At 42.7% G+C, this 16,840-nt stretch overlaps 1 protein-coding gene across 3 annotated transcripts in view; it reads left to right on the forward strand.

Moving 5' to 3' along the window:
* The window catches only part of Aldh18a1 (aldehyde dehydrogenase 18 family member A1), a 32,622-nt gene that overhangs the window by 846 nt on the left and 14,936 nt on the right, over positions 1-16,840 (forward strand). For 2 of the 3 annotated variants that reach the window (XM_090346177.1, XM_090346175.1), the window contains exons 2-7: positions 2,274-2,389; positions 9,206-9,420; positions 9,943-10,092; positions 10,182-10,286; positions 13,750-13,908; positions 14,327-14,417. In XM_090346177.1, the coding sequence (XP_090202303.1) occupies positions 2,302-2,389; positions 9,206-9,420; positions 9,943-10,092; positions 10,182-10,286; positions 13,750-13,908; positions 14,327-14,417 (808 nt within the window). In that variant the 5' untranslated portion in view covers positions 2,274-2,301. The remainder of the gene's footprint in view (positions 1-2,273; positions 2,390-9,205; positions 9,421-9,942; positions 10,093-10,181; positions 10,287-13,749; positions 13,909-14,326; positions 14,418-16,840) is intronic. The other variant, XM_090346176.1, reaches the window with a different exon arrangement.

The raw sequence follows: 16,840 nt of genomic DNA on the forward strand, positions 1-16,840 counted from the left end.
ATAAAATTGGTAGAATAATTAGAAGGAAGGAGTGGACTCAGCCTACCCACATCTGGGCGAGACAGGTAGCACAGGGGAACTCTCCAGCCGGTAACATGATAAACCTTTAGTATTCAGAGATTCCAGGAGACTTAGATGAGAGAAGTCTGTAGTAATGTGTGCTGTCATAACCAGCAGTGATCACTGGCCTTCTCATCGTGTGACAATTCCTGGAGGAAAGAAAAGGTTGTAAGAATGTTTATGCCTGAAAGACAGAGGCGGAGACTGACATTGTGTGTGTGTGTGTGTGTGTACACGTGCGTGTACATGTGTGCACAAGCCAGTCCTGGAGCTTGAACTCAGGGCCTGAGCCCTATCCTTGGGCTTTCTCAAGACTAGAACTCTACCACTTCAACCACAGCACCACTTCCTGCTTTTCCTGTGTATGTGGTACCAAGGAATGGAACCTGGGTCTTCGTTTATGCTAGGCAAGCATTCTACCACTAGACCAAACTCCCTGCCCAAGGCTAACATTTATTAAGCACCAATAGTACCCAAGCACTGTCTCACTTAATTCTCAGTCTCTCCAGGTCTTTACTGTAGTTATCCCTTATTTACAAAGGGGAAAACTGAATCCAAGGAAGATTAAATATCCAGAAGACACACCACCACTCCTAAGTAGGATCTTGAACCCAAGTCTGACCAGTGACAAAGACTTGGTTCTCCATCCTCTTCACCACATTGTCAGTAGGAAGTTTGTAAGCCCCTTCAAAAAAACCAACAACACTAACTAGCTAACCTGGTTATATCCTTCTGTATAGAATGTGCATAGATACTTGACAAAATACTATTGGACAAAATGTGGCAAATGGTTATAGGCAGGCTTGAAGGATAAAGTAGGTAGGGAAAGTTTCATAGGAGGAAGAGAATGGGAATTGCATGTCTATGTTTGTTATTCGGCTTTTTTTTTTTTTGTCACTCATGGAGCTTGAACTCAAGGTCTGGGTGCTACCCTGAACTCTTTGCTCAAGGCTAGCAGTCTACCACTTTGAGCCACATTGTCACTTCTAGTTTTCTAAGAGTCTCACGGACTTTCCTGCCCAGGTTGGCTTTGAACCATGATCCTCAGATCTTAGCCTCCTGTGTAGCTAGGATTTCAGTGAGCTACTGGTGCCCAGCTTATTTGTTTCATGGGCAGTACTGGGCATTGAACTAAGGGTGTTGTAGCTACTAGTCATGTGCTCTATACTTTGAGCCATGCTGCCAGCCCCTTTTATGACCGTTTCTTTGCATTTTGCTTTTGGCCAGTACTGGGGCTTAAACTCAGGGCCTGGGCACTGTCCTTGGATACTTTTTGCTTAAGGCTATAGCTCTACCACTTGAACCACAGTGCCACTTCCAGCTTTTTCTGTATATGTAGTACCGAGGAATTGAACCCAGGACTTTGTGAATGCCAGATGAGCACTCTACTACTAAGCTACATTCCTGGCCCCCTAAGTGCTACCTTTTCAAGACTGTTTAAGAAGAGAATTGGAATATATCCTCCAGTCTATAATGGACAAGTTAAAGAGACACCCACAAGCAAAGGAAAGATGATATAATAGGTTTTTTCCTTACCTTGTGAAAACAACTGTATCCCTATTGCACATTCAGACCGGAAATAACGAATGGCTTTTTCTCGGTGTATGCATAAGGAGTCCATGAGTGAGTGAGTGTGTGTGTGTGTGTGTGTGTGTGTGTGTGTGTGTGTAATTATTCTTTGTCTAAAGTTTCAAGTTTGACCCGGAGTGGAAAAGTCCCAATGATCACCTTGTCCTCCATGTGGAGATGTGTAGCCATGGCCTCTAGGGATGTCAGCAGGTGTCACTTAAGATGCTGGCCAGTAAGCAGTCACCTCTATACTTCACTGCTTTCTGGAGAAGGAACTGGCAGTATCCCCTGGTCTTTCTTCTCATGGTTGGCAAAGATCAAGCTGACCTTTCATATATACAAGCTCTGTGTTTTGTTGGGAGGTGGTAGCAGGAAAAAAAGAAAGAAAGAAATGGCTGCTTTGACAATCGGCTAGTGACTCCTTACAGTAGAATAGTTACTCTAATACACTAGAGTTTGGAAGAGGAGGATCACATTTTTACTTTGAGAGAATGGGGAATGGAGGAAAAGAAAATTAAATGTCTGATATTTGCCACTAGTTGCTTTTCCTACAATTTTATTTGTGCACATTAATCATGTAGTATGGGGACTTTCACATATTCATCCTCTTGCTATTTATACATTTTTAAAAATGTATTCTGCAGATACTTGGATTTGTGGCCACATCTCAGCATGTTGAGTCAAGTTTGCCTCTCCAGGTGCCAGCCCTTCAGTCACCGTCTTCTGCCTTGGTTCCAGTCCACATCTGTTTCCAGATCTCGTATGTACCATTGATGAGTAGGATGGAAAGTTTGTGCTGTATTTGTCAATGAAGTGTTCTCTAGAATCAGTCATGTCATCTCAATATTCATAGAGGCTGTTTTTTTTTTCATTTTAAAATATAATTATAGCCAGGTGCTGGTGGCTCACACCTGTAAACCTGGCGGTTCAGAAGGCTGAGATGTGAGGATCTCAGTTTGAAGCCAACCTGGATAGAAAAGTCCCCGTGAGACTACTCAAAAAAAAAAAAAAAAAAGCTGAAAGTGACACCTTGGCTCAAATGGTAGAGTGCTAGCCTTGAGCACAAAGAGGCAGTAGGCCCTGGGACCAGCCAAAAATAATAATAATAATAACAATAATAATAAAATTTAATTATGTGGTTTAATTTTGAGATAATTATAGATTCTGTTGAGGGCAAGACATGGTGGTGCACAACTATCACCCTCCCCCCACCAGCTGTAACTAGGAAGAGGAGACTGGAAGACCCATAGATCCAGACAACCACACCACCCTGGGAAAGTGCAAGGCAAGCCTGAGCTACCTAGTGAGATTCTGCAGTTAACTGGTAAAGTTCTTGCTTACCTAGCATGCACAAGCTTCTGGATTCAGTCCTCAGCATTGCTAAAAGAAGGAAAATGAGGGGGCCGGGAGTTTGGCCTAGTGGTTAAAGTGCTTGCCTAGCATGCATGAAGACCCGGGTTCAATTCCTTGGTACCACATACATAGAAAAAAAAAAAAGCCAGAAGTGGTGCTGAGGCTCAAGTGGTAGAGCTCTAGCCTTGAGAAAGTCCAAGGACAGTGCTCAGGCCCTGAGCTCAAGCCCAGGACTGGCAAAAAAAAAAAAAAAAAAAAAAGAAGGAAAAGGAAAAGAAGAAATAATATAGTCAAAAGTTTTCACATTGTCCATTCAAGTTCAAGATCCATTAAGAGTTTAGTATGAAGTGTGAAGTTAATATCTAGGTTCATTTTTTTGAACTATGGATACCAGATTGCTCATCTTATCCTCATCTGTTGAGTTGTTCATGATATTTTGAGCTGGTCATCTCTTTGATATCATTGATTTTTTTTGTGTGGGCTGTCACTGGTGCTTGAACTCAGAGCCTCATACAAATGCTCAACTTTTTTGTTCAAGGCTTGAATTCTGCCACCTGAACTGCCCCTCTACTTCCCAGCTTTTTTCTGGATAGGAGGATTTCTCAGAATTGTCTGTTTTGGCTGCCTTTGAATGACACTTTTCAGATCTCAGCCTCCTGATTAGCTAGTGTTAGAGGCATGAGTCATCTAAATTTTAGCAGTAGTTTAGGTCTCACTGCAAGCTGACTTGCTTATTGTCATCTGGAATAAAATTTATTTCACATTGGTGTAAGAGTAGATGAGTTACAAGTTTAGGCTCTAGAGCCAACCTCCCTAAGTTTGAAAATAAGTTTTATTGTTAAGTTAAATCACTTACAGACTTAAAACAGCAACTGTTGTGTGTATATATGGGTCACAATTCTGTGTGTTAGCATTTTGGACTAGGCTTAGCTGCAGTCATTTGTGTCAACTCTCATTCAGACTGACTCAGTGATGCTGGCTGAGGACCAGGGACCCCTTCTGGCATCCTGGGTCATCAGTGTTCCATATAGATTCCACCCTCTAGCCAGCTGTCTATGGATTCTTCACATGTTCTGTGGGATCCCAACAACAGCAAGAGTGCAAGTTGCAATGCTTCTTGAGTCTTAAGCCCAAATTTTATAGTGTTGCTTGTACTGCATTATTCTGGTCCAACAAGTTACTAGGCCAGCCCTCCCAGATCAAAGGAATAGTCAAATAGATTCTACCTGTTGATGGTAGCAACAGCAAACTATTGTGGCCATTTTGTAATTGGTAATGTTGGTAAGTTACTTAACTTCTTTTTTCCCCCTTATTTACAAAATAAGGAATAATAATAATAACTACTATTGCATAAAGTTTCTCTGTTTGCTATGACAATACCTGGAAAAAAATCAATGTAAAGGAGGAATGTTTTAATGATTATATTGTTGGGGTGTTTCATTCCATGGTTGGCTGGCTCCATTGTTTTCAGTCCTGTGCATGGCAGAAAGGCATGGAGGGGCTGGATAGAGTTATTCTCATGGCCACCATAAATGAGAGAAAAAGGAGCCAGAGGTAAAAATCTGTCCTTGAAAGGCATATCCCCACTAACCTTCCTCCAAATAGACTCACTTTCTAACAGCCCATTTACCTGTGAACTCGTCAATAGATCACTCCTTTAATGGAGTTAGCACCCTATCGGAGAATCACTTCTCAGTTGTGCCACCAGCTGAGTACCAAGGCTTCAGTATTTCAGCCTTTTAAGAAACACTTTGTAGGGGCCGGGAGTTTGGCCTAGTGGTTAAAGTGCTTGCCTAACATGCATGAAGACCCGGGTTCGATTCCTTGGTACCACATACATAGAAAAAAGCCAGAAGTGGTGCTGAGGCTCAAGTGGTAGAGCTCTAGCCTTGAGAAAGTCCAAGGACAGTGCTCAGGCCCTGAGCTCAAGCCCAGGACTGGCAAAAAAAAAAAAAAAGAAACACTTTGTATCTAAAACAATGATGATAATGGCTAACATACTCTTAGAATCCTAGCTAAGGTTGAGTGTTTATTTTGTGCCAATTCCTGTTTATTCATTAACTTGCTCCATCTCTCATAATGACTTTATAGAATAGATGAGGTAGCAGCAAGTAAGCAGAGAAACTGAGAGACTGAGTCATATATAGCTATGCTATCTAGGACTAATATAGTATATATAGCATGTATGATTTCTCTAGTATGTATACATCATATATGACTACTTAGCATAACTCCTGATAAAGGGTTTATTTCAACATTTTCATTTTTGGTTCTATTTATTCTCATTAGTCTCTGTTAGAAAGAAGCACCTTCTGATAGTGCCCTACATCTTTAGATGTTTGTATCCAGATTTTGTGTGTGTGTGCTTTTTTAGTATTCACTGAACATAAGGAGCAGAAAAGCAGAAAATGAATAAGGTAGGCAAAGTGAAAAGGTATCAGGAAAAAAAAAAACATAGGTGAGAAGCCATGCTAGGTCCCTTCTTCTTGAGACTTCAAAGATTGCATCATTGATTACTGATCATAAAGAATTAGATGAGATAAAGGAGTTTATTGACGTATAACTCCTGGCACTTTTGAAGAGTATAGACAACCATCTCCCACCCCTCCACACCTTATTATCTCCTACGAGAGAAAAAGATTTACTTAGGGACTTAGAGCCCGATTATTTATTCATGTAGATGCTGTGGATTTTCCTTGTATCAGTCGGCTTCCTATTACTATGAAAAAATGCCTGAGAAAAATCAGTTAAAGTGAGGAAAGGTTTCTGAGGTTTCTGTCTATAGTTTCTTGACTCTGATGTCCTTGGGCCTGTGGCAGGTAACATGCCATGGTGGAAGTGTGTGGCCAAGAAACTGTCTACATCATGGCAGCCCGGAAGCAAAGAGCTCGAGAGAGAGGAGGAGCTATTATCTTCATGGGTACACCCCCTGTGACATCACTTCTTCTCACTAGGCCCCACCTCCTAAAGCATGGCCAGGACCTTTTTTCACTGATAAGGGACATTAAAATTTTTTTCAAGGGGCCAGAAGTTTGGCCTAGTGGTAGAGTGCTTGACTAGCATGCATGAAGAACCAGGTTTGATTCCTCAGTACCACATACATAGAAAAAAAGCTGGAAGTGGGGCTGTGGCTCAAGTGGTAGAGCACTAACCTTGAGAAAAGTCCAAGGACAGTGCTCAGGCCCTGCGTGCAAGCCCCATGACTGGCAAATAAATAAATAACTTTTTTTTTCAAGTTGGGTGCTATGACTCATGCCTGTAATGCTAGCTACTCAGGAAGCTGACATCTGAGGATTGCAGTTCAAAGCCAGCCCAGGCACTAAAATCCCTGAGACTCTTATCTCCAATTAATCACCAGAAAACCAGAAGTAGCGCTGTGACTCAAGGGGTAGCCTTGAGCTGAAGGGGTTAGGGACAGCACCCAGACCAAGAGATCAAGTCCCATGACCAAAAAAAAAAAAAAGTGTTGGTTTGTTTTTCAAGAAGTAATGTGCCCTCTACCTGATGAATGGGAGTGTAACCCCTCTGTACATCACCCCAACAATAAAATTTTAAAAAAATTGTTTTAATTTAATTTTTTTGTGACACTGGGATTTTGAACTAAGTGCCTCACTTTCATTTGCTTGTTTGCTCAGCTGGTACTCTACCACTTGAGCCAGCCTCTAACCCAGCTTTTTGCTGGTTATTTTCAGCTCATGCTCCCTTTGAACTAAGATACTGGCGATCTCAACATCCTGTGAGTAGCTGCAATTATAAACATGAGCCACCAACACTGGGCACCATTTGAATTTTTACATCATTACAGGCCATACAACATTATCAGATATAGGCAGCTACACCATAAGCAGCTAGTGAAAAGCATTGCATTGTACCAAATGATTCCATGATTCATGGGCCTTTTAGGGCCAGCTGGAGGTTACCTACTTTTGCAAGGTTACACTACTTCCCAGTTACACCACAGCCAGGCCACCAACCACCTGGCACCCAGAGCATATTTCAGGTCCAAGTCATAACAGTCTTCTGTGCTAACTGTAAAAAGCCTCATACACTGTAGAACATAAAGGATGTCCCCAGGAAAGACAGAACTAGCCCAGGAAAGTAAATGACATTACTCAACCAACTCTTAGAATTCCTGCACTCCTTAACATTAGGACCTACTAGACTTCACTTTCTGTTCGTTTGTGTATTTGTTTTTGTCAAACATGGGGCTTGAACTCTGGGTCTGTGTGTTGTCCCTAAGCTCTTCAGCTCAAGGCCAGCACTCTGCCACTTCAGCCACAGCCCCACTTCCTGTTTTCTGGGGGTTAATTGGAGATAAGAGTGTCACAGACTTTTGTGCCTGGGCTGGTTTTGAACACAGTCCTCAGATCTCAGCCTCCTGAGTAGCTAGGATTACAGGCATGAGCCACCGGCGCCCAGCTTAGACTTTACTTTTTCATTTACTTACAGTCTTGCTTTGTCACTTCTAATGTAGTGTGACCCAATTGTCTACAGCCAGAATGACCCTCAACTGCCGGGCTCTGAGCCAAGCCACCCACTCCTAATACATTCTGTGAGTAACACAGTTCATGGTAGCCAGGCTGCTGGGTTCTGATTGGTTTCTACCATCTGATCACCTGGAGTTGGAGGCTGGTACTGTCTGACCCTGAGGTGCTCCATGAAGCAGCCGTACTCATGCCTATGCCTTTCTGTAGAACAAGACAGGTCCTGCAGTGGACAGAAGAGACAAATGGCGAACAGGTCTAGTCCTAACAGCTTCCAAAGAGATATGTACTTAGTGCTCCATAGACCTGTGCAAGCACTACTGAGGATCACAGGCCCAAACCCAGGAGAGTAAAACTCTTCCAATAGCACCCAACAGGTTACAGAGACCAAACCTGCATGTATACAACTTTGAAACTAGGCTTAGGTGTGCACATTGTTTAGTATGATATCCCTGAAGACTGGAGAACTTGCTAAGCTAGTGAAGAGGAACTGCCCTGACAAACAATTTCCCCTAGCAAGGGGACATTGCACCTGAGGCATGTAGCAAGGGTGCCAGAGTCACATGTCTATCTCAGGTTCTCCCTGTCTAAGCAACTGGGTGCCAGGAGCTAGACTACAAGCTTGTTGTAAAGGACAGATTTTTTTTTTTTTTTTTTTTTTTTTGCCAGTCCTGGGCTTGAGCTCAGGGCTTGAGCACTGTCCTTGGACTTTCTCAAGGCTAGCACTCTACCACTTGAGCCTCATCACCACTTCCGGCTTTTTGTTATGTATGTGGGATACCGAGGAATCGAACCCAGGTCTTGGTGCATGCTAGGCAAGCACTCTACCACTAGGCCAAACTCCCTGCCCCCAGATTTGTTTTTTGGGGTGTGTGTGTGTGTGTGTGTGTGTATGTGTCCATCCGTCCTGGGACCTGAACTCAGGGCCTGGATTCCACTTCTGAGCTTTCATTCTCAAGACCAGGGTTTTACCATTTGAGCTTCACTTGCAGCTTTTGGATGATTAATGGAGATAGGAGTCTTACAGACTTTGCTGCCCAAGCTGGCTTTGAACTGAGATGCTCAGATCTCAGCCTCGTGAGTAGCTAGGATTACAGGTGAGGGCAACTAGCACCTGCCTTCTAGAATATATTTTGAACATGGAATGTTGAATGAAAGAACTGGACACTTTTATCTTGTAATTTACTAGCATGTCTTTAGAAAAGGTGGTTTTATTTATACTCATCACCAACAGCGGTTGACTGTGCCTGTGACTTGTGTTCTGGGTGGCACTCCATGTAGAAGTAGAATGAGAACATTTATGGTTCAGGGCTTTTAATCATTTCATTTTTGTTCTGAGAAAGTGTAGCACTACGCAGCTCACGTTGGCTCAGACTTTATATTTCTGCCTTGGTTTCTAGAGAACTGGGATTATAGGTGTGAACCACTATGTTTAGCTAATTATAACTTAGGCTTTTGTTATTTTCTTTCTCTCATTCTCCCCCCCCCCCTTTTTTTGAGACAGGGTTCACTGTGTAGCTCAGGGGATCCTGATTCTCTGCTGCATGTTCCCAAGTTCTGTGATGATAGGCATACAACCACTATGCCCAACTTAGGTAGAGTTTGCTATAATGGTTTCACTCAGGTAATGATGTAAAGCTATTTTTTGGTGAATGACTGACTCTGTGAATTCATCATTTCATTGGAAATGAGTATTGTCTGTTTTCTTTCTTGCATTTGCCTTTGTTTGGGGGATACAGATCGTGTCCAGCCTCCAGCTGTCACACATGTCCGTTCTTGGAGCAACATCCCCTTTATCACAGTGCCCCTCAGTCGTACGCATGGCAAGTCCTTTGCCCACCGCAGTGAGCTGAAGCATGCCAAGAGAATCGTGGTGAAGCTGGGTAGTGCAGTGGTGACACGAGGGGATGAGTGTGGCCTGGCTCTAGGGCGCCTGGCCTCTATTGTTGAGCAGGTAAGTGCCAAAGTGAGAAATTCTGATGAACTTTATGAAATGGGATCTTTTAAGTCCTTACTTCCTATTGTTACCTTGCAAAAAGTAATCCTGATTTGAGTGCAGTAGCTTTAACATAGTCAGAAAAACTCCCCCTGGGAACGCAGGGAGGGGCAACATCTCAGGGCAGTAGAAAGGGATGCCAAGTTGCAGAACTGATGCAGACTTCTCAGTGACAGGAGCTGTGTGTGTCAGCAGTTCTTTTTCATGCTACTGGGGATTGAATTTAGGACCTCGTGCTTGGTGGACAGGCACCATGTCTCTTGAGTCAAGCCCTCTTCATCACTGATTCTTAAGCTTCGCTGTACATTAGAGTCATCTGTGAAACCAGACAATTTGAGCACCAATCCATTGTCATCTTCTAACCGAGGTCGTTTGTGAAGAGAGGAAGATGGTACAGTGCCTTGTAGTGCATTGGGGAGGGTGGTATAGTGGATGTGGACTCAGGACAGGTGCTCTAACATTCCCCTGCCTTGATGCCAGGTGTCAGTGCTGCAGAATCAGGGCCGAGAGATGATACTTGTGACTAGTGGAGCTGTAGCCTTTGGCAAGCAGCGCTTACGCCATGAGATCCTTCTGTCTCAGAGCGTGCGGCAGGCTCTGCACTCAGGACAGAACCAGCTGAAAGAGATGGTGAGTGCTGGTTCCCCAACCCTGGGACAGATCTATCCTCAGTCTTCTTCCCTTTCCCAACCACACTTTCTCTGATTGGTGGGTTACAGGCAATTCCTGTCTTGGAGGCTCGAGCCTGTGCTGCTGCCGGACAGAGTGGGCTGATGGCCTTGTATGAAGCCATGTTTACCCAGTACAGCATCTGTGCCGCCCAGGTAAGAGGATGGGTGTCTCTGGGGGCATGGGACCTGTGAGAGAGCGTCTTGTGAAACAAGAGGCTTACAAGCAGAGATCCGTAGCCCCATGACAGGATGAGGAGTCTCAAGTTTTTACCTGATCTGAAAAATGAGGACATTGGTGCCTCCTTCAGAGTTTTTAGAAGTACTCAGTGAGAAAATAAATGAAAAGTATTCAAGACAGTATCTGGTACCAAGTGTTCAGGTGCTGAACACCAAGTGATATATCCATTTCACTGACTTTGGGTGTTTTGTTTTGTTTTTTGGTTGGTCATGGGACTTAAACTTTGAGCCTAGGTGTTGTCCCTAAGCTTTTCAGCTCAATGCTACTGCCCTACCCCTTAAGCCACAGCGCCATTTCCAGTTTTCTGGTGGTTAATTGAAGATGAGAGTCTCATAGACTTTAGTGCCTGGGCTGACTTAGAACCTCGATCCTCAGATCTCAGCCTCCTGGGGTAGCTAGGATTACAGGCCACCGTGCCTGGCTTTCACTGGCCTTTTTGACTTCAGGTAACTTACTTCTCTTGGCACCAGGTTGCATTTTATAGTCTGTACTTATTAAGCTTTGGAAAGAAAAATGCTGATGGTTGGTTGGCCTTTTATTCATTAGGGAAACATTTATTGAGCACCTGTAGTATGCTAATCTGTTGAGCACAGGGAATCCTGTGGTAAACCAGCTTGACAAGATTCCAGTCTTTATGAAACTTGGAAATTTTTGGTGACTATCTCAAACTTTTATTTCTACATTATTTCAACGTTAAATTTCCTAAAACATTTTCAACTATACTATATTCAGCTATTCAGTTTTGTACTTATATGTAAACAGATATCACTTCACAACACAACTGGAAAAACAATCTTAACTCCTTGGGTTGTTTTCAAGCTCCTATGCTGCTTCTCTTACTCTGGTCATATGTTATTTGTTCTGTATACATTGATTCAAGTTATTGTTTCATTTCTTGGGGAGGATTGGGAGAAGACAGTATGAGAGATTGAACTCAGAGGTTATACTTGTTAGGTAGGCTCTACCACTGAGCCATGTCTCCAGGCTCTTTGGAGGTGAGATCTCCTTTTATTCCCTGGATGGCTTATGCTTCATCCTACTTATGTGTCCTTATATCTCTGGAATGACAGGTATACTGCATCCAGCCACTGATAAAGATGGAGTCTGAATTTCTTTGCCCTGCTGGCCTTGAATGGCGTTTTTCCCAAGTAGCCAGGATTACAAGATTGTGCTACCACTCTTGACTGTTTAAAGTTTCCTGTCTTCCTTTCATGTTGGTTTTCTGGTTCTCCATCATTTTCACAGTTGTCACACTCAGTATCTGGTAACAGAAAGGTCTAGGCTTATCTTTGTCACCTGAGGTTATAACCTTAGTGTTATTTGTTGTTGGTTAGTGTTAGTATAAATGCAATAGAAATACATATTTCTATCACATGTATTTTCAACTCTTTTCCACAATCTAGTGGCATTTTCAGTTTTTGTTGTTTATTTTGGGCGTGTGTGTGTGTGTGTGTGTGTGCCTGAAGTCGAGTGTGGAAACTTGGATCCAGGAACTATGCTTTTTCACTATCTTCCTCCCTGCCCTCCTCCACACACACACCCGGATTGTAGAAGAGCTCATCTCCCTCCCGTCACCAGTAAGTACCAATGCCCAGGCTCCTCTCCTTCCGCTGCCCTCCCCCTCCTGCCACAGTCTTCTTATCAGCCTTAATGCTCTTTGCACCTTATCCCATGACTCCATATTTTCTTTAGTGGACTTATATAGACCACTATTATCACTAGCTTTTGAAAACTACCAGCAAGTTTTCTTTTGTTTTGTTTTGTTTCCCCATCAGGGTGAAGAGTTAAGTACAGTAGCTTATTTTTTTTCATAGAAGTGAAACTGCATTGTACATATAAATTGAGAAGTTATGCAACTGTTTGAAGATTTTAAAAGAACATAAACTGATTTGCGTCACACCTGGCTGTCCTAGTCTGGGCTCACGTTTCTCTCCTACCTGTGGAGTGAGATCCTCAGCCCTTGTTTATGAAACTGTTCTAGTGACAGATTGGACCTTGAGACCTCTGCTTGCCTCTCTCACCCACATATTATATTCATTGTCTGGTCTTGCAACACATGACTAAAATCCTGTTTCCTATAGAACTAAACTAGCAGATCGTGATATTTCCTTATAAAATATATTCCATGTTCCATCATTTCCCAAACCAGCAGCTGGCAGGTACTCAACAAAATTTTTGTCCAATTAGTGAGTGAATTATTTACCCCAGTCATGGTACCACTCTGTTCTCATTGCCTCCAACTGGAATGGGACTTAGCCAGCCCTGCTCGAATGTTTTAATACCCTCTTTCCTGCCAACTCACTCCAGTCTTTGCTACTTCAGCTGATATACATCAATGAAACAATTGTTCTTGAGCTTCAGGATTCACTACCATTTTGTTTCTTGCTATCTTCTCCTGCTAAACTTTCCCTAGTACTCCAATTCAAGCTAGAAAACACACCTTTAACCAGCCCCATACCCAGCTCTTCATTCTGTTTCTTCACTGTTCTGACCCTCTCTTCTGAACTAAGTTATTCTGGCCCCTCTCTCAGCGTGTGACTAAAGACTCACTTGCATAATCCCACATTCTGAAGCAGAATGCTCTGCTAGCATAACACTATTCCATTTTGTCTAATATACTTTTTCAAGAAGGACATACTATTCATTTACTCACTCATCAAATATCCAACTATTTACTATGACTAGATTCAAAAAATTTTTTTAATTAATGACCAGTCACTAATTATACCCTCCCCCCTCACCCGTGTCCCTTAAAAGATACATCAGTTTTCCTTGGTAACATCCATAAATAAATCCTCCACATGATTGTAACTTGATGGGGAAGAGGGTTTGAAAGAACTGGATAAGCATCTGGATTTTTTTTCCTTTGGTCAGTCATGAGATTTGAACTCAGGGCCTGGGTGCAGAGCTCTTTTGCTCATTTTACCCATTTGAGCCACAGCACCACTTCCAGTTTTCTGGTGGTTATTTAGAGATAAGAGTCTCATAGACTGGGGCAGAGGGAAATGGGGAAAAAACATGAGAAGGGGTATCAAATGTGTGAGAAGTAATGCACCTACTGTCTGGCAAAAGTACGTGTAACCCTTCTATGCATTACAATAAAAATTTTTTTTTAATTTTTAAAAGAGTCTCACAGACTTGACTGCCCAGGCAGTCTTTGAACTGCATTCCTCAGATCTCAGCCTCCCACATTGCTAGGATTACAGAGGTGAGCCACCAGTACCCAGCTCTGAAGATACACTTCATTCCAGTTTGTGTGGAGTCCAAAAGTCTAAAGTTTGTCTCCCTTCTACTGAGCGTCTTGTATATTATTTGTATGAGATTCATCAGGTTCACCACATTCATCCTGCATTTTTTAAGGTCTTTAAATCCTTTTAGATTTTAGTGACCAACTTAGATTTCCACGATGAGCAGAAGCGCCGGAACCTCAATGGGACACTTCATGAACTCCTCCGAATGAATATTGTCCCCATTGTCAACACCAATGATGCTGTGGTCCCACCAGCCGAGCCCAACAGTGATCTGCAGGGGGTAAATGTGGGTAAAGTATTCCGAAGGGTTGAGCATGCCAGCAATACTAATGCATGCTGCCCTGCATGTACTAACACTGCTAGTTTAGCATGAGCAAGGTGACGGAATTGGAAGAGAAGAGGCGTCACAGAACTGTGGCTACCAGAGCTCTTCTAAGGTCGGAGAATTTCACTTACTGGGTGAGGCAGTACCTTAGATGGTGCTGTGCGCGTGGCTTGGGAGCTAGTGGATAGAAGGCTGCATGTCTGGAATTGGGGTTGCTAGTAATTATTGTGCTTTGTAGATGAAGGGTGGCATGCAAGAGCTGTCATCCACCTATTCAGGGTCGTTGGTTTTGCCTGCCAGCCTTGCGGGATGGTTGTGGGGATTTCTTCTTTGGGACTGAACAGCTCACATACTTGTGGCTTTTTCCCCTGCATTCTAGGTTATTAGTGTTAAAGATAATGATAGCCTGGCTGCCCGGCTGGCTGTGGAAATGAAAACTGACCTCCTTATTGTCCTTTCAGATGTAGAAGGTACAAAGTAATACCTTTCTTCTATCTTCATGTGTGAGCTCATGGGCATCCCTCCTTGTCTGAGGGCTTTTCATCTCCCTCCCTCTTTTCCTCCTCCCTCCATCTGCCCTCCTCCCCTCCTATCTCCTATCAACAGTTTTCTGAGGCATATAGTCTTTTTTTTATGAAATTATTTTTTATTGTAATTAGTAAAAGGGTTACATGATATTTGCCTGATAGAAGGTGCATTAATTCACATACATTGATACCCTTTCACATGTCTTGGTACCCATTACCCTCCCCCCCACACCCCCTACCCGTCTTGGTTTTCCCCCCTTCCCTATCAAATTTCAAATAACCAAATACAAATAAATTCAATATATCAGATAACAAAGTGAGATACTATAACAATATAACCAAGGGACAGCAAAGGAGATGAGAGACAACATAGTACATTAAGGACAACAATCATTCGTTATTGAGCCATATAGTCTTAACAAAGAATTTTTATGACTCAAAGAGGTGGGCAAAGTCTGGAAGATGCAATTTGAATGTTGAAATATTATTTCCAGGTGCTTTTGAGATTTTATAACAGCTTTACAGAAACAGAATCCACTTCCCACACAATTCACCTATTTCAAATTTACAGTTCAGCCGTCTAGTGTATTCACACACTCATGCAGCCATCACCAAGATCAGTTATGGATGTTATCATCAGGCCAACAAGGAATCTTACACCCCATTAACTCACGTTTCCAGCTTTTACCAACTCCCCAGCCCTAGGCTGTGCAGTCTCTCTCCCTGTGGATTTGTCTGTTCCTGACACTATGTAAATGATCTGCATACTATGTGACTGGCTTCTTTCACTTAGCGTATTTTTCAAGATTCACATTTATAGTAGACATCAGTGCTTCGTTTCTTTTTTTATTATGTTCAAGTACTTGCACAAAGGAGTTACCATTTAACAACACAGTTTGTTAATGTATCTCCATCACTGTCACCTCTTTCAACATCCTTACCCAGCCTCCCCTGTTCACCCATTCCCCCATTTCTTTTTATTAGTTAATAATACTCCACTATGGATGTGCTACATTTTGCTTACACATTTAACTACTGGTAGAAATTTGTGCTGCTAGGAATATTTCTGTGAACATTTATGTATTTGGGAGAAAGCATGTTTTGATTTCATTGAAGAGAATTGGGCAGGGGGTATAGCTCAGTGGTAGAGCATTTGCCTATCATGTACAAGTCTTGAGTTCCACCCCTAGCATTTCAAAAAGAAGAAAATAGCATTGGTCATTCATTTGTTAACTGTATCTACAAAGCCTTCTGTGGAACCACATTTGTCACAGCAAATGTACCATTTTCCATTCCCATTAGAAGTGTATGACTCTTAATTGCGTGCATCCTTGTCAACACTTGTTACTATCTGCTTTTTTGTATTGTAGCCATCCTAATGAGAAAGAAATGATAAAATTGTGGTTTTGATTCAGCAACTCAAGGTTTTTTTCATGGAAATCATGACAGCTAACGTTAACTCAGAACCACGAGGGAAAATCCAGTCTCCGCGGTCATTACCCTTTTCTCAGCTGCTACTCTGTTCTATGCATTCCTCGGGGAAGGACCCCTCTTGGCTCCAGTTTGAGTTTCTATTCACTTTCCTAACATTTTTAAGGTGTTCTCAAATCACATTTTGACCCACCTGTTTAAAAAAATTAGTTTTGCCAGGAGTTTGACCTAGTGGTAGAATGCTCGCCTAGCATGCACGAAGACCCGGGTTCAATTCCTCGGTACCACATACATAGAAAAAGCTGGAAGTGGTGCTGAGGCTCAAGTGGTAGAGCTCTAGCCTTGAGAAAGTCCAAGGACAGTGCTCAGGCTCTGAGCTCAAGCCCAGGAGTGGCAAAAAAAAAAAAAAAATAGTTTTGGGCAGAGCATGGTGGCTCATGCCTGTGATCCTAGCTACTTAGGAGGCTGACGTCTGAGATTAAAGGTTCAAAGCCAGCCCAGGCACTAAAGAACCTGAGACTCTTCTCTCCAATTAATCACTAGAAAATGCAAAGTGGGGCTGTGGCTCAAGGGGTAGGGTGGTAGTCTTTAACTGAAGAACTCAGGGACAACGCCCAGGCCCAGGGGTAGGGCAGTATCCTTGAGCTGAAGAGCTCAGGGACAATGAATGCCCAGGCTCAGAGTTCAAGCCCCATAACCCACAAAAAAAAAAAATTAAATAAAAAAAATAGTGCCTGTTTCATAGGGTATGGTGAGAATTAATGTTATACTGGATGGAAGCAGTCACATTAAATGGTGTGCTACTGCTGCGCTATTTCTGCAGTAGCTCCCATTTGTTCAGTTATATTCTTAAGGTACAGTAACAGTGGCAGAGGTGAGGCCTTTTGCCAGTGGACTCTGAGCAGGTAAATAAACTCCATGCCAAGGATATAGCC

This window comes from Megascapheus bottae, chromosome 15, assembly GCF_031878675.1.
Source record: "Megascapheus bottae isolate mThoBot1 chromosome 15, mThoBot2.hap1, whole genome shotgun sequence".
NCBI lineage: Eukaryota > Metazoa > Chordata > Mammalia > Rodentia > Geomyidae > Megascapheus > Megascapheus bottae.